General features: G+C 41.8%; 1 protein-coding gene and 1 long non-coding RNA gene across 2 annotated transcripts in view; one reads left to right on the forward strand and one right to left on the reverse strand.

Moving 5' to 3' along the window:
• Positions 1-22673, reverse strand: part of LOXHD1 (lipoxygenase homology PLAT domains 1) — a 264458-nt gene that overhangs the window by 36724 nt on the left and 205061 nt on the right. The window contains exons 37-40 of the mRNA XM_067545371.1: positions 18214-18422; positions 12525-12710; positions 9821-9948; positions 4446-4563 (exon numbers count right to left, since the gene is read on the reverse strand). Of these exons, the coding sequence (XP_067401472.1) occupies positions 4446-4563; positions 9821-9948; positions 12525-12710; positions 18214-18422 (641 nt within the window). The remainder of the gene's footprint in view (positions 1-4445; positions 4564-9820; positions 9949-12524; positions 12711-18213; positions 18423-22673) is intronic.
• On the forward strand, positions 8340-11865 carry LOC137151142 (uncharacterized). Its single transcript, XR_010919189.1, has 3 exons — positions 8340-8402; positions 9157-9227; positions 9841-11865. It is a non-coding gene; the product is annotated as an uncharacterized lncRNA (long non-coding RNA).

Genomic DNA, 22673 nt, shown 5'->3' on the forward strand with positions numbered 1-22673 from the left:
ACGGAGAAGTTTGGTATGTAAGTCATTTCAATTTACCGCTGCCCACATGCAGAAGAATCAATAACGAGGTTCTGATTCTGTGATTGTTCTCATAAGGAGATTGAAAAAGGAAAGAGAATAACCCCCTCCTCATTGCAGAGGGAGAACACTGGCGGGCTCTGCTTTGAATGAACTGTCTCAAGCTCTCACGGAATCCTCATAATACACAGGAAAACGCTAACTCAACAATGTCAGCTCAGACTATCGTATTCAGGATTGTGTGTCAGGTATTGGGTGCAATGCAAGGAGTGCTTTATTAAACTTCATAGCAGATGGGGCACTGATTGTACAACGGCTCTCTAAAACCCCCAATAAATCAACTGTCCAGATTTTAAAGGCCTGATATTTTCCCATTCTCCCACTCAGCAAGCCCGCATCTCCTCCCATTACTTCCCAACCCTCTACCTTACCTCCCAGAGCCATTGGGATGCTTTACCTTTACTAGCAGTATCCTTGGATGGGACTCATTAGTAGGGGACAAGTATCACCATTGAGGCACTAGGTGGAGCTGCCATGTGTCCCAGAACCACAACAACAGCAGGAGAGTTGTAAAAAAAGGCCTCTACTTTTGAGTGCTTTGAATGTTGGGTCTCCTGACTTCAGCCACCTAGGGCCTGATCTTCTGAAGTGCTGAGCGCCCGCAATTCCCATTGATGATACAAGTGCCCACAATTCTGAAAAATCAGGCCTTAAGTGTCTTAAAGTAAACATCTCAAAATTGTATCAAGCTTTGACATTTTTCCTAAGCTCTTCAGAGCTTTCAACCTCTTAATGTGCAATGTGCACACATAGGAGTTTGTCTGCAGAATTGGAGACTATGTTTGCAAAATGCCGTGTTAATGTATGGGAATATATAAATAACAATCAATAACGGTGGCTACTGGTCAAAATGCTATGCATCAAGATCTTGATCCCATTAATATTTTCAGTGTCATAATTTTAAATCCATTTGCATTTTTAATGCAGTTTGGATCTTAAGTATCAGGTTATTTACCCCACTGAGATTCTGAATAGGGTTCTCAAATAGAGGGAAAAAAATATGAAGAAAAAAAATCTCCTTTCTGTTTGTAAACTGATGGGTTTGGCTATGTACAACTTTGATGGTAATTCATGCATTTTAACTGGCATTTATTCACTTCTATTTCTAGTAAACTAAAAGCAGCATAAATGATGATCAGCGAACTGTTTACAAAAAGACCAAAGAGAATTAAAAAGAATGTTTATTGTTATTTCAACAGAACAAGAAAACTGAGAATATCCTGTGGCTAAATGGAGCAACAAATGGTTAATTACGGGGTTGATAGCTTAATCTAGCTTCTCATTTCACCATGCTAGTTAGCACTAACTGTGAACCATCTGTCTGAGATTTTAACACTACCCTGACATGTATTTCATTATGTGGTTTTAATATGCATTGCTGAGAGAAATGGTTCAGATCTGTTTTATTGTCACACCAAGCTACATAAGTTTTCAAATTTGGAATACAAATCAGGGCAGACAATGATTCCCTCCTCCCGCTTTATGGATCACTCCTGTCCTGATTCACTTGTTGTGAATGTCATGTTGTACTTTTACCTCAGGAAAAAAGAATCAATAAATAATGTTCCAAAAATTCCTCTATAGCTAATAGAGAAGTTCAGTTATCACCGTTTCTTTCCTCTCTCCTGTATTTCTGTAGTAAAAATGGAGATGAGGGGTAACATTTTCAAAAGCACCCAAGTGGTTTAGGACCCTAAATCCCATTTTCAAAAACATTTCAAAAGGGTTTGATGTGCTTGTTGTTTCTTTGTCTCTGTGGGTATGTCTACACGGGGATAAAATACCCACGGCACGGCTGTGGTTGGACTGGGTCAGCTGACTTGGGCGCGCAGGGCTTGGGCTGCGGAAGTAAAAATTGTTGTTTAGAGGTTTGGGCTTTGGTGGGGGCCTGAGCTCTGGGACCCTCCACTCTCACAGGGTGTCACCGCTCAGGCTCCAGCCTGAGTCCGAACATCTACACAGCCATTTTTCAGCCCCGGCACCTGAACTCAATGAGCCCGAGTCAGCTGACCCGGGTCAGTGATGGGTTTCTTATCCCTGTGTAAGACATACCCTGTGAGGCAATTAGAAAAAAAAAAACTCCCAATACATAACAAATGGAAAAAATGGGGAATGGAGTAGAAAGCAATCAATATACATTAGACATTACAGTGTGCAGACAATTGATAAGGGAGGCTATCATCATCATGGAAAAAATCCCTGGCTAGCAGGGCAAAGAAAAACAAACAGGAGGGTTTTTTTTAAAAAAGTGTATTAGGAACAAAAGAAATCCCGACAAAGTTATAGGACCATTACTAAATAGAAAACATGTTAATAATGATGTTGAAAAGGTAGAAATGTTCAATAAATATTTATGTTCTGTATTTGGAAAGAAGCAGGTTGATGTACTTGATCATGAGGAAAATGAAGTACTTTCCAATCCATTAGTAAATAAGGCGGATTAATTTAATTGGGAGTAAGCATCTAACCTACTTAGGCACTTTTGAATATCCCATTAGGCAGCTATCTGCATCTTGAGGTGCCTAAATACTTTTGAAAATCTGGCCTGTAGAAATCTAAGGCTCTTAGAAACCTAACCTTAGAAAGCTAAATCTCATTGAAAATTTCACCCAACCACTCTCCTTCCCTTAAAGAATGAAAGGAAAACGTCAGAATATTTGTGTTTGACATTCTTTGGGGAAAGCATAGAACATAAGAACGGCCATACTGGGTCAGACCAATGGTCCATCTAGCCCAGTGTCCTGTCTTCCGACATTGGCCAATGCCAGGTGCTTCAGAGGGTACAGAACAGGTAATCAAGGGATCCATCCTGTCACCCTTTCCCAGCTTCTGGGACAGAAAGAGGATAAGAACTTTGCTCTTTTTGAATCTGCTCATTGACAAATGATGCTCACTCAGAGTAACAGAAATGACCCTGCAATAAAAATGGTTGCAACCTCAATTTGGGTTCAAATGTAGAGCAACTTTCCTGTGTCCTGAAACAATGATCATTGGGCTAAAAATACACCCCAAGGGAAGTAGGAGAGAGGAAGAAACAGAATAGTAAATCACCTGGAGTCTCACAGATGTTTTGAGAACTGCACTAGAAAACAAAACAAAAACCAGCCAAACCTAGAAACAGTGCTGTTGCGAAAGAGATATACAGCAACCTCTACAAGGGACTGGTCACAAATTGGTCTCATAGGGAGAATCATCAGAATTCTAAGTATCTCAGTTTTGCCCTTACTTGTCTCTGGGGTGCTAAGGTAAGGATGTAATTCATGGCAGCAGAGCAGCACTCCTCCAGCGCCTACAGCCTATACAGGGCTGAGGCAAGCAGAATGTCTTAGTCCATGTTTAACGGAGCATGCCTTCGAATGCTCCTTACGCTGCTTTAGGAAGAAGCAGAATGACTTCCCTACGTATCTGCTGCCAGTCCTAGTAAGCACATATGGTGATGGTCTTTGCTAGATCCCCTACGTGGAACCCCATTGGAGTGCAACCCAATATGCTTGTTGATCCCTCTCCCTAGGACTCCTGCATGGCACCTGATTCCCGTGTGTGTGTATTAGGAATGGGAAGATGCTTCCTACAGCCGCCCTTTATGTTTAAGCCATAATTCATTACTGAGAAAATATAGCAAGAGTAAAAACTACTAGCAAAATACTACTGTAGGGCCTACAAACAAACTATATTTTACTCATTTTAATGGGCGAACATTAGCACAGCTCATACAGATCTGCTAGATCCACAGACGATGCACCTGCATTAGCAATACTGTTTTGGCATAAAAAAGCACTAGTTAGAGTACAGTAAATGGAAATCGTTGCAGCCAGATTATTGGTTCCATTTGAAACAGCGGGGAGAAAATAATCAATAGTTGCCATATGAAAAAGAAAAAAATTGCCGGGGGGAAGGGAGATACATTTCAATTTTACAGGATTTACAGGGGCCCAGACCTGTCTTTTTAAAATGCACCAACCAACCCAGCTAATACTATTTACCAACATTCCTCAATACAGACAGTGCAGCTACATTTTCTACACAGTCCATAATGTATTTGCAGGTGCTCTGGCAGTGAGCCAGTGTTCTTTCCTAGTAGGGAAGACAGACGTTTAACAGCAGAGAGTCCATCTGGGTAAAGTTAGACATTTCATTTGTTTCCCTCCCGCACCCGTCCAATCTCTTTGGGGACTCGGATTCTGCCAAGATAAGAATCCAGAAACTGACAGGAAAGAAACATGAAAAGAATGGTAGTGAGGGTGTGAATGAGAAAGGCAGATATTCCAACTCACACCTTAGTCCCTTTCTGCTCTCCCTCCCTCCGGCTCCAGGTCTTGAACCAACGGAGTTAAGATTAGATGTACTGCACAAAGTAACCATGCTACCTTTTCCAGGAACCAGTCTGGGCGTGTCCCCTTTCCATCAGTCCGGATCCTCATCTTCCTGAATGGTGCAATGTCAGCAATCTCCATGATAAAAGTGTCCTCCTGACCTCTCTCAAATCTGGAGAAATTGAAAGATTTTGCATTATCTGGCTTCGTTTCTCATGCTGATGCAGTCACCATGCCCAGTGCATACTACAGCTCAAACCATGCCAGCAACCTCAGTAAAAACACTTGAAAACCAGAGTTTCATGTGCGCTGTTCTGGACTTGAGTTTTTCACTCTCATTTATTGCATTCTATCATGATTCTGGCGAGCGTCCCCTGCCAGGTTTGGATAGGGATTCGTTTTCCCTGAGAATCAAGCCAGTACAAACCCTCTGTAGGTTGCCCAAGCTAATCTACAGCATGGTTCATTACCCTGGTTGTAACACAGACTATAACTGCGTTTACACTGTGTACACGCAAATTGTGTTATTAGGAGAGATGGGGCCAAACTACAAACCTCATCTACATATTCCCAAACTTTTTGAGTGTTTCAGTCTGGAACTGGGGCCTGCAGATGGGTCAAGTGGGGCAGCTCATTTTTAGAAACTCGGCTTCAAGCCGTGGACTGTATTCTGCCTTGCTGTTGCACTATGGGGAGAAGAGGGTGTAGGGAACATTGGCTCTTACTGCTGATGAGCAAAAGGAGAAAGAAGGGCCAACTAATGGGCTGGAATGTGCACCTTGAATGATATAGCATGCTGGTTAAGGGGTGTCTAGTTCCCCGGCTGCTTAGTATCTATGCTGACAGTGAGAAATCCTGCCCCATTGAAGTCAACAAGAGTTTAGAAGGGCCAGGTTTTCACCTATAGTCAGCAGCAGGTGTTCTTGGGGGCTCTATACTGATCTGTTTACAGTCAATGCATCCCCCAGGCCCACCCTGTAATATCCCGCACAGGCCGGTGGAATTGCTGCAGACCTACAAGAACATAGCCAGCTAATAATCACTAATCATAATCATAATCATAATAATCACAGGGCAGTTGGAGATAGGAGTCTTTGCATAAACTATCCCACAAAACACCTAAAGAAAACCCCAGCAGAACTACCAGCCACCACTTTGGCTCCTTTGCTTATGTGTTATATGGCCTTTCCCCTTGTCCATCATTTAAAAGTTCTAACGGTGAGCTTTTATAGGGAACAGGGCATGTGTCTCCTCATGTGTTTGAATACCACTTTGTACACTCTGGGCGCTACTACAATCTAGATAATAAATAGGAATGGTATCCCATTCCTGGCGGTGGCCTGTACCTGCTACCAGCTGTGCAGTGCAGTGATATGAGGGGGGAATTTTCTTTTCAGCCTCTGGTCAGACTACACCCGGTAGCATGAATCTGATTATCCTCGAGCCATTATCTCAGACTGCACAGCGACAGATGCTACCAATAGGTTTGGCATCAGTTGCAAAGTTTTGATCCAGACCTTAACGTCCCCAGGTGTACAGAGGTGTCAGGTGCGGGGTTTTGATTCTGGTTCATTTTTAGCTATTAATGGTTTAATGTACCTAGCCCTCACCCTTTTGAAAATGCCTCCTATGTTCTTTGCCTCAGTGCCTTTCTGCGGCAGTGAATGCCAAGACTGACTATACACTGTGCAAAATAATATTTCCTTTTATGGCTTAAGTGGATTGATCCTCCACTTTCTAACTTTATCAGACAAAATGAAAAGGAGCAAACCACTATTTTTTTATGAACATCGTTATTTGGAAATCTTTATGCCCCCTCTCAATTTTGTCCTTTCCAGGCTAAATAACTTGAGTCTAAGCAACCTCCCATCATCCTGCTCTTTCAAACTGCTGTCATCTGTCAATATTCTGCTCAGAATTCGTAAATTTCATAACCAACCCATTACTCACGAGAACTCATTACACTGTAGGGAAACAATCACCCTAAGGAGATGGACTGGAGGACCTAATAGGTCTTTTCTATCCCTAATTTATATGAACATGAGCATAAGAACTGTAAATCTGAATAAAAACTGGGGGAAAAACACTGGTGGAGATAAAATACTTGGCAAAATGCTTTCTTTAGGACACTGAACCATTTGTCTCCAGGATTTCATTAAGCTTTCCTATCCATGCCTCCACTTATAAATATTTCCATTGCCCAGAGGTCTGGGCAATAACAGTAAAGTAACTAAAATCGGCTTAAATCTGTGACAGGTTAGACAGTTGTTTCTTTGTAAGGTGGTGAGCTCCTATGAGTGAACCGGTATTGGATGGCCCCAATAAAGATGAAATGTCTTTTAACCATTTTGTATTCAGTGCTTTCTCCTCCCTCTCTCTCTGCTCAAATGTGCGATGACTACAGATGTTTCTCGACAGGACTTGAATCAGTGAAAGTCTGTATTGTGAATTGCTGGACTGAGACACAACAGGAATTGCAAGTAAACAGGCAACGTGCATACTGTGAAAAAGTTCCCTTCTGAGGAGGGTATTAAGGACAGCCCGGCCAAAGCAAGTAGTGGGCAGGTTACAATCAATCCTGGGTCAGGAATGAGGCCTGCAGTTGGGCAAGGAGCAGCTAGCTAACAGTAGCTGACACCCCTAATCAGCTAGATGGTCTGATTGGCTGAGCGGCATTGCCAGGACTGCTCTTCAAACCAGTAATAGCACTCAGCCAGGGGTCACTCAATGTGTATGCCCGTAGCAGCAATCACTCCTGTATCTGCCTTGTTCTTAGCCTTCCTCCACTCCTGTTCCTGCCTTGCTCCTACCTTGCTCCAGTCCACTACTCTGTTTCTGACTCCTGGTTACTGGCCCTTGGCTCTGATTCCTGGATCTTGACTCCAACTGCGAGTGCTAGGCTGGACAGCTGCTACTTTGAGCATTAGGCTTGACTGCCCATGCCCAGGTCTGTGACATCTTGTGGCAGAGTTACAGTGTGTGCAAAACCGCTTTACACATTGTATACATAAGCTGCCATTCCTTCGGATATCTGGCCATGTCTAGGTACAGCTAGATGCTTCAGTTGCTTTTCACTATGTTTTGGGGGCCCCTGTCTTGAAGAAAGGCATCTCTGCGGAGCGATGGCACACAGTGCAGTATAGCGTGGTAACGTCTCTTTAAAATTAGTCCTAGAAGCTCTGGGGCCTCTCTCAGTAGTTACAATAATGTAAGCTATTTCCTGGCTTATTCAGTCAGCCCACTAGAGCTAGCTTGAAGGACTCCTCTCCAGTGACTGGGAGCTCTCTCCCCATCCCTCACAGACATTGTCACCTGACATGGGGCTGGTTTTGTTTCTTAAACAAGAAAAACAACAGTCCCTCTCCCCACCTCCAGGGGTTGCACACTGGACTGAAAACGCTGGAAGACACACCAGCCAAGCGTAGGGAGCTGCAGAGGGGAGCAAGTAGAGGGAGCTCATCTGCCGGTGCTCTTAGGTTAAAAGCACCTGAGCATGCCTGGAAACAAACTATCTTCTGGGTCTCTCTGTCTGGCATTCTGGAGCCTGCCTGGCTCAGCAGGAAGCGTATTCACTCTGCTGGACTGGGTCCTTTGAAGATGATGCAGAGATTTTAGGCAGGGTTAAATGCGTTCTACCTTTCCAAAACAAAACGATGGCACCTTTCTTGTTACATAATGAAACACAGGAATGAGTCAAGGTCATTTGAATATACTTGCCCATGTAACTATGCCTTACTGGCATATGCAAATTGTGACAGGGCCAGACCTGACGGCTATGGGAGAGTGTTGGAGGGTATATATATTAGCCCCAGGATCAACAAATCTTTGTTCCCTTGGTGATTCAGCTGGGGTTACTCCAGGTCAATTAGGCCAGCTGAGGCCAATTAAGGAGCTTGCCCCAGCAGTTAAAAGCCTCCCTGTCAGGCAGATAGGAGCAGTTGAAAGGGAGTTGAGTGGAGGAGCTGCTCTGGAGCCTAGAGTGATTGCTGTATCTACCATAAACCACAAAAGGTACAGGAGTTAAGGAGAAGCCCAAGGGTCGTAGGCACAGAGGCCTCAAGGAGGACTGATCAGACAACTGAGCAAGGAAGTTGAGGTGGGGTGACCTCACCCAAACAGGGGAGAATCACAGGGACAGAGAGACCCATGGTGAGGAAGGGGGGGGAAAAACCCTTGCTCCAGTTCCAGGAAGTGGACCATGAGCAGTGGGGCCAAGGACAGGTGACCCAGGGAAGGTAGTAGCTCTCACAGACTAAGCGGTTTGAGGCTCCTCCTCACAGGGTCCCTGGGTCAGGGCCTGGAGTAGAGGATGGGACCGGGCCCCCTCTTCCTCTCCTTCCCCCACTCCCACCCAGCCATCCCACCAAGCATAGCCGAAAAGAGCGCAGGACCTGCGGAGGGACAAAAGAGGCCTCCCTTGCCATAAAACATAACATTTCCCTGGACAAACATCTCCATCATTCTGCCCACAGAGCTCCTATTTTCAGTAATGCTAGTCAGTGTGCTATACACAGAATCACAACTCAACAAGTTAACGTGCTACAAGACTGCGGTCAAAGGTCTGATGCTTCCTACAGCAAACTGGATCTAAGTTCTATGGCTAGATCCTTGGATTCTGCTAGCACTCTGGTGTGGCAGCCTGGAAAGTCTGTGGTGGAAAATTGGGGGGGGTTATTTAATTAAAATGGAATATTATAATTATTGCTGTGGTCCCTGTGACATTCATTCCATGCTGTCCTCACATTTGACAATGTACAACCGCAAGGCAGAAGTTATCGGGGGACGCTGGAGATTTTGGCACCTGAGAAGGTGATGAAGTCAGATTAGGATTACAGGGTAAGCATTTTAGCTGCTTCTGTGAAAGTGATCATTAGTGAAATAGTTACAAGTTATCTTTAGATCACAGAGTACACCACCCCTTGGTATGGATGGGTCAGTGTCAGACTGTTGGCAGAATTGCTGTGTTGGTTTATATTCAATCCATGTTTTTTACATTTTCTTCACAACTATGAAAGATAATTTAAAAAAATCTGAAATCTTAGATGCTCCGGCAAAGGTGGATTCCACGGCAAATACTGCAGCTATGGTATCATGGAATATTTAGGACCCTGGCTGTAGCTGACACAAGACTTTAGTATTCACAATTTCCCTTACAATGCCTAGTTTTAACACTACACAGAAACAGGATAAACGCCAAGACTTGTACAAATGCCAAAGGATGATATATCGTTTGTTGCAACAATATATTTCTTCCTACTAGTCTGTTAAGTCCAATGCCACAATTTGGAAATGGGATCTGCTCCTCAGGCCTTAAAGTCAATGACAGTTTTGCCATTTACTTCTGTGGGAGCAGCATCAGGGCCCTAACTGTGTAGACATTTGAACACTGTGCTTTGTTGTTAAGGAACAAAGCGGACAAGACACTGTACCTCTCTCCGTTTTTTTCCAGCTGCATCTCCTCCGTGTTCCCACTGGACCCAAAGAGAGTCATGTAAATATTGGAATCAGTACCAGCATGTTGGATGTCTCCAGTCACAACTGTAATTTCATATAGAATCTGGCAAGGATTGAAACAATCATGAAGTGTCTCGCTGCAAACAGCTGTTCTTGATCCAAACAAAAGCCTAAGCAAAAAGGTAGTCAGGTTCTGCAATTTGTCTGCTTCTTTAAGTGCAGTCATCATACCACAGTATCTTCAATACCAGTTCCCTTTATACTGATATTTTCCATTGCAAAGTTACTAGTCAAAACTTATTATGAAATATTTTCTTATTTCATCACCTAACCTTTTTTAGTGATTTTGACAGCCCGCACGTGTTTGAGTGTGAGAGAGACTCTGTTATTACTACGCACATACATGCTTTCTAAGTGATAGCCATCTGATAAACTGCAGAGGCGGGTGATAAATGGCAATGATCATACAACTTTGTCTGTTTCATCTGCACTCTGCCCACGAATCCATCTCCCTCTAGACTGATTTCAACATCCCAGCCCTCTGAGCTGCTTCAAACTACTGCCATTTAAAAAAAATCAACTTGCCAAGGAAATGTTTGTTTCTTCTCTTCAAATACAGTAGTCCCCTGCCCCACCTCCCATCACTGCTCTGATGCCCAGCGTGGAAAATATTCAGTCCTGCTTCTTCAGTGACAGGTTTAAAGCCTGATATGCATCTCACCACTCTGCATGGTAAAAAATGTGTGTCTTATACCATGAAAAAGTGGAGATTCCCACTTTCCCAGTGAGATACACAGCACTTGCATCAAGCCCTGGAAGGTCCCAAGATATCAGTGCCAACTTGCACATCAGAAAGCTAGTTGGAATCATTTTCAACGTATTAGTTTAACTTTATTCTCTTTCTCTGAGTCATGAACAGCTGGACTCATGGGGTAAAATATTTCAAAAGCACCTAAGTGATTTAGGTACCTGAGTCCCAATGTTCCATGAGACTTTAATAACATTTTAAAAAAGCACCTACATGACCTAGAAGTCCCCCTGAAAGTCAATGGGACTTAGTTACCTAAGTCACTTTTAAAATTGTTATCCAGGGTAAATAAGGTGCTTGTGTTTAACCAGTGGAGAGATATCAGAAACAGTCCCAATACACTGTACTCCTTAATGGTGCAGTATGTTATGTATGTTTTATAGGCATGAGTCGTGGATGCCACATTATTCAAGCATGTCAAAGGAATAGGAGGGAAAACAAATTAAAACTGATGCATTTAAATTACACTGCAGCTGTGCAGGAGGTAAAGAAAAATCATACAATTAACTTTCCAAAAATAGCTAAGGGCACCAGTCCTCATCAATGCCAACAAATCTGGAATTTCTGATACAAGCTATTTATAAGGAAAGAGGGGACAAAATATGTGATGAGCTGTTCAAAAAGTGAAACCTACACTTCAGTTTTTGAGCTCTCACCACCTCACAGACACCTTCCCTGATTTTCCTCAAATCTTCCAGCAAAATTCTGGCATCACATTACATATGAGATTTGAGGTGGGTTGAATTACTTTTGGCAAATTTAAGGAAGTGGTGGTGAATAATGGGCTTTTAATGGAAAACTAAGCTTAATCCCTAATTAGCATCAATATTGATTTATGGATGACACATTAGCCCAGGTCTCTGGTGTGAGTCTTTGAAAGCTGTCAAGGTGGAAGTTAAAGAACTGATGGAATGTTTCAGATAAAGTTGACCTCAACCCCAGTTTTCTGCCCAATGTCTCCTTTCTGAGTGCAATAGGTTCTGCGGTTGAAGGTTGTGTGCAGTAGCTGAGTGTCTGTTGTTAGTAAAAAATGTTATCACATTTCTGTTTGTCTGGGGTACATAAAAGATTTTATGTGTAAATCTCATTTAGTTGGGAGTCAGGAGCAATGTATGAAATTACTGTTTTACCAGCAGTGTAATCTAGCTGTGAATATAGATTTACCAATAGAGATTTCAGACCGACACAAAGGTATAAAATACAGTATGCTGTCTTATTGTCTCACTCATCAACATTATTGTCTGCTAGTGTTTTCATTATGAATCTTATTTCCAAAGACTACATAATTCAGGTTTTTTAATTTGTATCGGGTTAAAATATGGCACACAACATCTCATCTCAAATGTTTATATACATATAGTGGGTTTTGTCTTTTCTTTTTAATTTTTCTTTGCTACATTTGATTTAAATCATTTGGTACTTGATTCAGAGATGAGCAAACCTATAAAAGTTTCACGGTTTCTAGATGCCTTTTTTTTTTTTAATTGAGAAAAAAAAGAATTTTGAAACACAACATTATGCACAAACAAATCTCAAACTTTGCACACACAAAAAGTCCCATCTTAATTTGTTAACTTTGAAATGATCTCCTGTGCATACAAAATAACAGATTAGAAATGATTTTTTTTTTTAGAATTGTACATATATGCTTTATAACAGGGCATAAGATTAAGCAAAAATTCTAAATTAATAATAAAGATACCTTTTAAAAATAAGACACCCAAACCTTATGTAGAAGGTACAGTACAGTAGTTTACAAAAGTATCCACTACAGTTATATTATAATCTGTTACCATATATGGCACATACACATGTATATAGATATAGGTTTTAATTGAATTGCTAAAGATTAAAAAGATTTTAGAACATACCTTTTGGCCAATGTTAATACAATCTGCATCCAAGAGGTTGAAGACACGAGAAGTGAGACCATCCCCTCGGTCTCTGGCCAGCCAGCATTTACAGACAAAGGTATACATGACCCCTTTAGTGGGTACACTAAGTGTTAGCTCGTCTACTAGCCAGGAGCTCTCTGGAGTGGCACCATCATGACCCAGCTATGACATTCAGACAGATAAAAATAACAGCTGTTAAAGGAAATATAGACATATCCAGGGATCCTAATAGGAAATGATCAAATGTTTTAACTGGTAATGACAGGCAAAGCCGGTTTATTTCACCTACTGCTGAAATGCGGCCACCTCCAGGATGGAACGGAGCTGCTGTAAAACAACGCATGACATTTCTACACCCAAGGAAGGGTGTTGGCATCCACTGCAGTTAATACTAGTTAAGGTGCTCAGATATCACACTGAGGGGCAGGATTTTAAAACCTAGACAGAAGCAAAAGACGATACCATACCCAATTGTAAATACAGGGGGAGGATATTAATTAGACAGAGAGCAACTGCCCAAATTGAAACATGGTCAAGAAATGCCCCTATTGTTGCAAAAAGTACCACGCTTCTTCTTGCATCACCTTCTTCCTCTCCGCTGACAATAACTGTCTCAGCCACCCACTGGTTGGCTCCTCTTACTTTGCATGTGCAGAATGGCCGCATCACACCCTGTAAGGCCATACAGCCCCTCCTCCACACAGACCAACCCATCCCACCCCCATATATATGTCTGTATAGAAAAAAACGCATGTACTGGATTGCTTCCCTCTTCCCTAGCCTCGGCATGCTGCTCGTTTTATTGAACTGTACGCTCTTCAGGGCAGGAATTGTGTCTGCTTCTCTCTTTGTATAGGACTTAACCCAACGGGGTCCCAGTGATGATCAGAGTCTCTAATTGCTACTGTACAATAACTATTCAATGGGTTTCTGGACCTCAGGAAAGCTGTCCAAGTGGCGCTAGCTTAGGAATTGGGAAACCTGGCTCAATTCTCTGCTCTGCCATAGACTTCCTGTAGGACCTTGGACAAGTCACCAAGTCTCTCTGTGCCTTAGCTCCTCATCTGTAAAATGGGGATAATGGTCCTTCCAGAGCTGCCAGGGATGTTGTGAGGCACTGAGGGTATGTCTACACTGCAATTAAAAAAAACCCTGGCACTCTCAGCCTGGGTCAGCTGACTTGGACTGCAGGGCTAAGAATAGCAATGTAGACATTTGGTCCTGGACTCTGAGACCCTCACCCTCATAGAGCCCATCCTCCTGCCAGATCATGAACATCGACTCCGCCATTTTATAGCTCAACGGCCTGAGTGCTGTGAGCCTGAGTCAGCTGACCTGGACCAATTGTGGCCAGGATGAGGGTCTTTTATTGTGATGCAGACATACCCTCAGATACTATGGTGATGGAGCCGTATGCATACCTCCGATAGACAGCTGAAAGCTAGTAGCTGAAGCAACAAGTAACCCCAGCCCTATATGAGGCACCGGTTCAATACTGACTCACAGTGAGAAATGCCTCCTATTTAGTTATCATTCTGCAGGTCCTAGAAGGGTCTCCTGGCCTGAGCCTGTGAGATCTGACATCACAGCCAGGGAGGGTACAGCTGCAGTCGATTGCTAATACTTTAAACTCCTCTCCCAGAATGTGTGTGTGTGTCACTGTTAAATAACTTGGGAGATTAATCTGAGCACATTCATAGCAGCATAATTATGTATCCCAATCACAAAGAGAAAATTTCTCTCAGTCAGTCATTCTAATGAACAATCTGTTCACAAAAGGGTGGAAATAAGAGCTGCCTACAGTTCATTATTTTCAAAGCAAAAGTTATGCATCTTGAAGAGATACAGAACTCTTAGCTCCCAATTTTTACAAATTATTTCCTGAACCACCCTAAATATCTAATAACTTTTTTTTTTTTTAAAAGAATAACAGCTCCATTGAGGATGATAGGTCCATAGTAGCTTTCTCCACCCAAAAACAAATGATCATTTTTATCTGACTGTCTCAGCCATCATTATTAGTAGGAATATTATTACAATGCTAATGTCTGTGCAGCTGCAGAAAATTAGAGCTAACCACTAGGGAAATTCAAGTCTACAGTGGATGCAATAATTCTCTGTTTCCTAGGGTGTGAGGGGAATGGGAATACAACACTTGCTTTTCCACACGCTCCCTACCAACTCAGCTGCCCTTCCCACCAAACTCCTAAGAGAATATGTGCACTGTTTCTTTAAATCTGTAGTAAGATGCCAGGAATCAGGAAGATGGGGAAGTCCTAGAAAGAGAGACAGAGTAACTTTAGGGGAAATTCTGTGGGGACTCCTGTGAAAGTCTGTTGCTTATCTCAGATCATTACAAATGTCTCATAAGGCAATATTCTGGGACATCTCTTGACACCAGCACTTCAGAGCAGCTATTAATTCCTAGTTTAGCACTGATGAGCAATAATGAGGCCCCTTGCATTCTGGGTGATCTTTGGGAATCCAGAAGATGAGCAGTCTTTCATGGGTCCTCAGAACAATGTTTAAAACTTGAGTTAAAACTTAGTTCAGTGCTGAAGAACCCCTACAGCATGGTGAGCGGGGCATTCAGAACATAACTCTGGGATTCATTTAATTTTGAGTTTTCTTAGTAGGTTACATTTAAGCCAGCAGTGATGGTGAACAGTTGTCATAGTCATTCCTTTTCAAAATGAATTGTGCAATAAGACACACCAATATGTTGCATGGTCTTGAGTCATCATCACAGCAGAGTGTAGGTTCTGAACACAGAGCCATAATGACCACCAATGGAAGACTGATGATATTTCTCCTAAAGAAGTAGAATTTCAGAGAGATGTGGGTGCCTAACATAACAGGCTCATTTGAAAATCCTAGGCACTGTTATTTTTTCTCAGAGTCTAAGGTTTGCTAGGCTCTTCACAATACAGATAATAAGGCAGGAAACCTTCCCTTAAAAGGCTACAATCAAATTTCAGATGTGACACAACAGTAGGGTAAAATAAAATAAGAGAGAGGGAAAGGGAAAGGACAGACAAAGGTCACAGCAATGAGATTACATGCTTAGGGTGTGACGCTGGCGAGGTGAGAGAGAATCTCACGGACTCATGAGAGCAGATGATGCTCAGCCCCTTTTTTCAGATCAGCAAGGGCCAGCGCACAGCACAGCGGGGCAGAATTTCTAATAACGAAATGAGCGCTGCTCTTTCTTGTAGGGATCATGTCAGAAGCGAATCTTGGTGAGGGATTTGAATGAGGAGAGGGGTAGTTGCCTGGCATATCAGCTCAAGAAAGACATCCCAGGCATAGGGGGAAATGTGGAATTTTAAATTATACTGTGATTCTCTGCGGCAGTCAAAATCTAAGATGCTGGGGTATTTTTCTTCCTTAAGAGAAGAAAAATGAACGGGTGAAAGAAAGCACTATTCAGTTTTCGTCAAGTGCCTGCCTGTAGTTTCTTGTGACTACCAGTTATCCACATTATTTTTATTTCAATGTGTGAATTAAAATGTATCATTACAAAGCTTTAGAGATGTCAGCAAAGCAGGGAGCAAAGGCGCCCTCTGATATCACTCAAATCTTCACTGTTTCTATCTCTACAGAAAGCAGAATAAAAATGCATTATTACAAACTGCATTGCAGTGCAGATATTAGTACGCTGGTAAAGCCAGTCAAACAGAGCACAGAGACCATTCCAGCACCTTCTGCAATACTCCATGTTATTTCTGCTCAAGAATTTATGCCTATAACCTCTCAAGTTCTGCCAAAAGCAAGAAAACGCCACTCCCAATTCCCAGATGTTCTTCACCTCTACCAAGTAGATAGCTAGCCATTTTCTTCCCTGTCCCTAAAGGGTTCATTACTGTACAAGAAAATGAGCACATGTGCCATAGCGGCCAGATTGGCACGTGGATGTCATAGCTGGGATGCAGATTAATCAGAAGAGACTTTCTAGGCACACGGGACTGCATGAAAAGAGGCACTCCCATGAGTGGGAGACTATCAAAACTGAACGTCACGGCACATTAAAAAGGACAAGTGGGCAAATGACTAAGAAAGAGGCTGGACAGGAAAATGATAGGGCCCATTGAGGCTCAGGGAGCCCAAGTGGCTAGAGACTAGCTTTAAAGCTGTGTTATATCTTTCTTTCTTTTTTTTTCTTTTTCTTCTTCCCCTCTCTCAATTTCACCTTCACATCATTTCCTTTCCCTCTTTCCCTTTTTCTCTCTATTATTTTCTTCCCTCTTCCTGCCTCTCCCCCTTCTCACAGTGCCCCTACCTACTTCACACTTCCTTCCCCAATTCCCCATTCCCTCTCTTCCTCCCACCAGTCCTGCCCATTTCTGTATCCCTCTTTCCCCAGACTCCCAATTTTCTCTCCTTTCCTTTTTAACAGTTTGGTGGGGCCAATACTTGCTCACCCTCAACTTACCTGCTCAGACCAGGGGTATATTAGCATATACACATACACTGGCGTGGTGGAGGAGAGGATTTATGTATTGGCCTAACTTTGAAAATCGGAACTAAAAATGCTTGGTTATAAATTGGCCTACAGTTAATAACTAAGCATTTAGAGTGCATTAAGAAAGTGGCATGATAATAAATTAAAAGCTATTAGGAAGCACAGCTCAAGGTTTCAGAACACATTGCTTGAATGAAAGTGAACAGAAGCAATTCACTCTAACCATTACCTGTTGCAACAGGGCATGCAATTTCAGAGATTTTCAATTTGTTTAGGAGTTTTTTCCCTTTTGTATATTTCTTTCACTCCTCTCTCTCTGGACAAAAAAATAAAAAAAGGCTTTGCAGCACATCTGGAAGTTTAACAGCAACAGCTGGGCAGGGCCTGGAATGGACTGACTATTAAAATCCTCCCTCAGTCCCTGTGGGCTTCAGCTAGCAGAAAGAGTGTAGTACTTGTGGGACTTGGGTAAACTTCCTGGAGGTTGTAGCTGCCATATGGAGCAAGAATGATACATATCTTGAAGATTCATACCGCGTTTAAACTCAGTGACGGGGAGTCTATATAAATTCTGTCTCCCTGAGCAAGAGTAAAAAAGAAAGGTTCCTGTTCTGGGATCTCTGATCTGTGCATATTGCTTATAAGCCTCTTCTGTGAGGTCCTCCAAGCTGTGTAAACAATTTTCAGGTTTAGCTAGAATACACGATGCTTTTCTCACTGGAGGCAGCTTATGAAACCCAATTGGAAGTACTGCAAAAATCAAAAAGGGAAAAGGTGAATAAAGAATAGGACCCCAGAACTTTTTACTGCACCTATGGATAAATTATAACTGCACTAGATTAAAAAAAAAAAGAATTGACATTGGAAGATGTTAGAACAACCATCGTAGGGAAGAGCCATTGCCGAGTTATTAGAGATGGGACAAAACTGGGACATGGATTCCTAAGCCATTTAACTTTGCAGGTTGTGAACCTGCCCCTAAAGTCTTGGCTCAAAGTCAGATCCAAAACCAGAGGGGACTTATTTTCTGAGTCTGGTCTGGATGGAGTTGAAACCCTGTGAGAGAACAACTTGATAGAAACCCAGTTTCATTCCGTTCCGGATCCAAACACCTCCTCTTTTGCCCATCTCTAACTATCCCTGAAGATAGGTGAAACATGCTTCATTCAAGGCTCCAGTGACCACGCTTCATTCACACAGTACCTCCAATTTTTTGATCTCCCCAACATCTAATCCCATAACAGAGAACTTCTCCACTGAGCCATCAGCAAACTCTTTCTTTCCTTTAGGGAGATCCAGCCAGAGCCTGCCTGTCTGCACCTTCTGAGGACCCATAATGATGATGTAAACTCGGCTGTCGGTGCTTGAATCATATTCTGTGCCGGTAGTGATGATGAGGTGATACGGGATCACTGCAATAGACAAAGTTCCATTAATCAGAAAACAGGTACAGAGACGCAACGGTATCAACATCTCAAGGATCAATGGCTTGATCCTGCAAGGTGTGGAGTATCTCCTGAGAGGCGTTGAGTAATCTCAATTCCGATTGGAAACCTGAAGGTGCACATCACATCGAACGATTAAGGGACCTTCGTGTCAATGAGACTCAGATCCTACCTCATAAATAGGCTGGCAGACCAAAGTTCACACCCCCATAGGATAATAAAGGCACATAAAACTCTGTTAACTACAAGTCAAAGAGAATCATTGGCTGAACATCCCCAGTACCACTGCGGTTCCTCCTTGTTCTTTATGCAAGGATCGCTTTGATACTTTCAGGGCTCCAGGGTCCCTTTATATTATCAAGGCAAACTATGAATATTCTCATATCAAAGGTTAGATACTGAATAATATTTATAGATTATATAATATATATTAGGGGGGAACCCTTCAGACCGCGGCTTCAGAGCTTGCCTATATTGTTTTATAGTGGTTTTTTAACATTTCAGCACGGCGGTTGGAAAGGAAGAGCTGTTTCTCCAATGCCAAGCTGCATTTCAAGTGGTTTCCAGGAGGTCATTTGGGCAAGTCTGTTGGATGATGAAGAGATAGACGATGAACACACACATGATTTCTCAGAACATGTCACGCGCCAAGCTGTACAACATGTTCACAACAAAAAACATGCCTCATCACAAACTCCAAACTTGGCCTAGGTTCATCCAACAGTTTTTTAGGGTGTGGGGGGAGGGAGGTAAGGTGCACACATCTTTGAATAACAGGTGGCCCAGCTTCAAGTGATCCTGGATTGATCACTTTGGTTTGCATATTTTTATTAATGACTTGGATAATGGAGTGGAAAGTATGCTTATAAAACTTGCAGATGACACCAAGCTGGGAGAGGTTAAAGCACTTTGGAGGGCAGGATTAGAATTCAAACTGGAGAATTGGTCTGAATTCAACAAGATGAAATTCAATAAAGACTAGTGCAGAATACTTCACTTAGGAAGGAAAAATCAAATATGCAACTACAAAATGGGGAGTAAGTGGCTAGGTGGTGGTACTGCTGAAAAGGATCTGGGGGTTATAGTGGATCACAAATTGTATATGAGTCAACAACGTGGATACAGCTGCAAAAAAGGCTGGGGCGTACTAACTGAGGTGTTGTATGACAGACATGGGAGGTAACTGTCCTGCTCTATTCGGCACTTGTGAGGCCTGAGCTGGAGTACTGTATCCAGTTCAGGTTGCCACACTTCAGGAAAGATGTGGACAAACTGGAGAGAGCCCAGGGATAGACACCAAAATGATAAAATGTTTAGAAAACCTGACCTATAATGAAAGTTTAAAAAAACTGGGCATGTTTTGTCTTGAAAAAAGAAGACTGAAGGGGAACCTGATAAGTCTTCAAATATTCTAAATGCTGTTACAAAGAGGATGGTGATCAATTGTTCTCCATGTCCACTGAAGGTAGGACAAGAAGTAATGGGCTTAATCGGCAGCAAGGGAGAATTAGGTTAGATATTAGGAAAAAGCTTTCTAACCATAAGGGCAGGTAAGTTCTGAAACTTCCAAGAAAGGTTGTGGAATCCCCATCATTGGAGGTTTTTAAAAACAGGTTGGACAAACACCTGTTAGGGATGGTTTCTTTACTTGATACTGTCACAGCTGGCCTTGCTGGCTTCTCGAGGTCCCTTCCAGCCCTACATTTCTGTGATTCTAAGACTGTGATGTTGATGAAGTTTTTGCTTTTAGTTTGAACTTGAAACTTCCAGCAAAACTAACACGAATTCCTTACACGAATTCATGCAAATTAAATCTGCTCCTTCCCCTGTGAACTGAAACCAATGAGTTTCATATAACCCAGGCTTCTTTAATGGACTGTAACAGCATGGAAGTGAATTAAACATTAGCAAGAATTACTCTCCACTATATGGTACCACTTATGCTTAATCGTGCACATCAGTGTAATGAACATGCAATGAATTCACTGTAATACAATTGTTTAAGCAATGTAATGATGGTGTCTTTCATAGGAAAGGTTATGATATGGGTTACATACATTTGACAAGCACACACCACAAGAAATGTCAAGCTGTAGCTTCCCACCTTAACTAAAGAGTATCCCGAATTCCTTTTGGAGCGTTTTTCACTGGAGGACCATTTCATTCTGTCACCCTATGGTAGGTGAGAATGGCTTTCTTCATACAATTACTGATAATAATACATAGAACTTACATAACACGATCCATTCAAAGGACACAAAGCACTTTATAAGCATTACATCTGACAGCACACATATGAGCTAGGAAAGTACTGTCATCCCCCATTTTACATATGGATAAACTGAGTGAGGTTAAGGCTCAGATTTTTAAAGGTATATAAGCATAGCTGTGCTCGGTGTTGCAACACCTAACTGATTTAAGAACCTAAGTTTCAGTTCCAAAAGTGATTTAGGCACTTAGGAGCCTAAAGCCCATTGGCCATTCATGAGATTTTGGCTCTTAGGTGCCTAAATCCTTTTTGAAAATGAGATTTAAGCTCCTAAATCAGTTAGGCATTTCAAGGCTGAGCACAGCAATGCTTACATAAGAATGGCCATGCTGGCTCAGACCAATGGTCCATCTAGCCCAGTATCCTGTCTTCCAACAGTGGCCAATGCCAGGTGCTTCAGAGGGAGTGAACAGAACAGGCAATCATTGAGTGATCCATTGCCTGGAGCTCATTCCTAGCTTCTGGTAAATGGAAGCTAGGGACACTTCAGAAAATGGTTTTGCATCCCTGCCCATCCTGGTTAATAGCCATTGATGGACCTATCCTCCAGGAACTTATCTAGTTCTTTCTTGAACCCTGTTATAGTCTTGGCCTTCACAACATCCTCTGGCAAGGAGTTCCACAGACTGACTGCGTTGTGTGAAGAAATATTTCCTTTTTTTTGTTTTAAATCTGCTGCCTATTAATTTCATTTGGTGACCCCTAGTTCTTGTATTATGAGAAGGAGTAAATAACATTTCCTTATTTACCTTCTCCAGACCAGTCATGATTTTAGAGACCTCTATCATATCCCTTCCTAGTCATCTCTTTTCCAAGCTGAAAAGTCCCAGTCTTATTAATCTCTCCTCATATATAAGCTGTTCCATATCCCTAAACATGTTTGTTTTCCCTTTTCTTCACTTTTTCCAATTCCAATATATGTTTTTTGAGGTGGGGTGCCCAGATCTACACACAGTATTCAAGATGTGGGCATACCATGGATTTATATTAGGGCTGTCAGTCAATCATAGTTAACTCAAGTGATTAACTCAAAACAAATGAACTCGATTTAAAAAAATTAACCATGATTAATCACAGTTTTAATCGCATTGTTAAACAATAATAGAATACCAATTTAAATGTATTATAAATATTTTTGAATTTTTTTTACATTTTCAAATATATTGATTTCAATTACAATACAGAATACAAAGTGTACAGTGATCACTTTATATTATTTTTCATTATTCACCAAATATTTGCACTGTAAAAAGGAACCAAAAGAAATAATATTTTTCAATTCAACTCATACAAGTACTGTAGTGCAATCTCTTTACCATAAAAGTGCAACTTACAAACATAGATTGTTTTGTTTTCATTACATAACTGCACTCAAAAACAAAACAATGCAAAACTTTAAAGCCTACAAGTCCACTCAGTCCTACCTCTTGTTCAGCTAATCGCTAAGACACATTTACGGGAGATAATGCTGCCTGCTTTTTATTTACAATGTCACCTGAAAGTGAGAACAGGCGTTCACATAGCACTGTTGTAGGCAGCATTGCAAGGTATTTACATGCCAGATATGCTAAGCATTTGTATGTCCCTCCGTGATTCGGCCATTAATCCAGAGGACATGCTTCCATGCTAAATTGCACTTTCACGACAAAGAGATTGCACTACAGTACTTGTATGAGGCAAATTGAAAAATACTATTTCTTTTGTTTATCATTTTACAGGGCAAATAAACATATAAAGTGAGCAGTGTACACTTTGTGTTGAAATCAATATATTTTAAAATGTAGAAAAAATCCAAAAATATTTAAATAAAAGATATTCTATCATTGTTTAACTGTGTGATTTAAACTGCAATTAATTTATATAGAGGCAATATGATATTTCCTGTCTTATTATCTATCCCCTTCCTAATGACTCCCAACATTCTGTTCGCTTTTTTGACTGCCGCTGCA

The sequence above is a fragment of the Emydura macquarii genome, unplaced genomic scaffold, assembly GCF_026122565.2.
Source record: "Emydura macquarii macquarii isolate MOO-44397 ecotype Brisbane River unplaced genomic scaffold, CSIRO-AGI_Emac_v2 contig_1045, whole genome shotgun sequence".
Taxonomy (NCBI): Eukaryota; Metazoa; Chordata; order Testudines; family Chelidae; genus Emydura; species Emydura macquarii.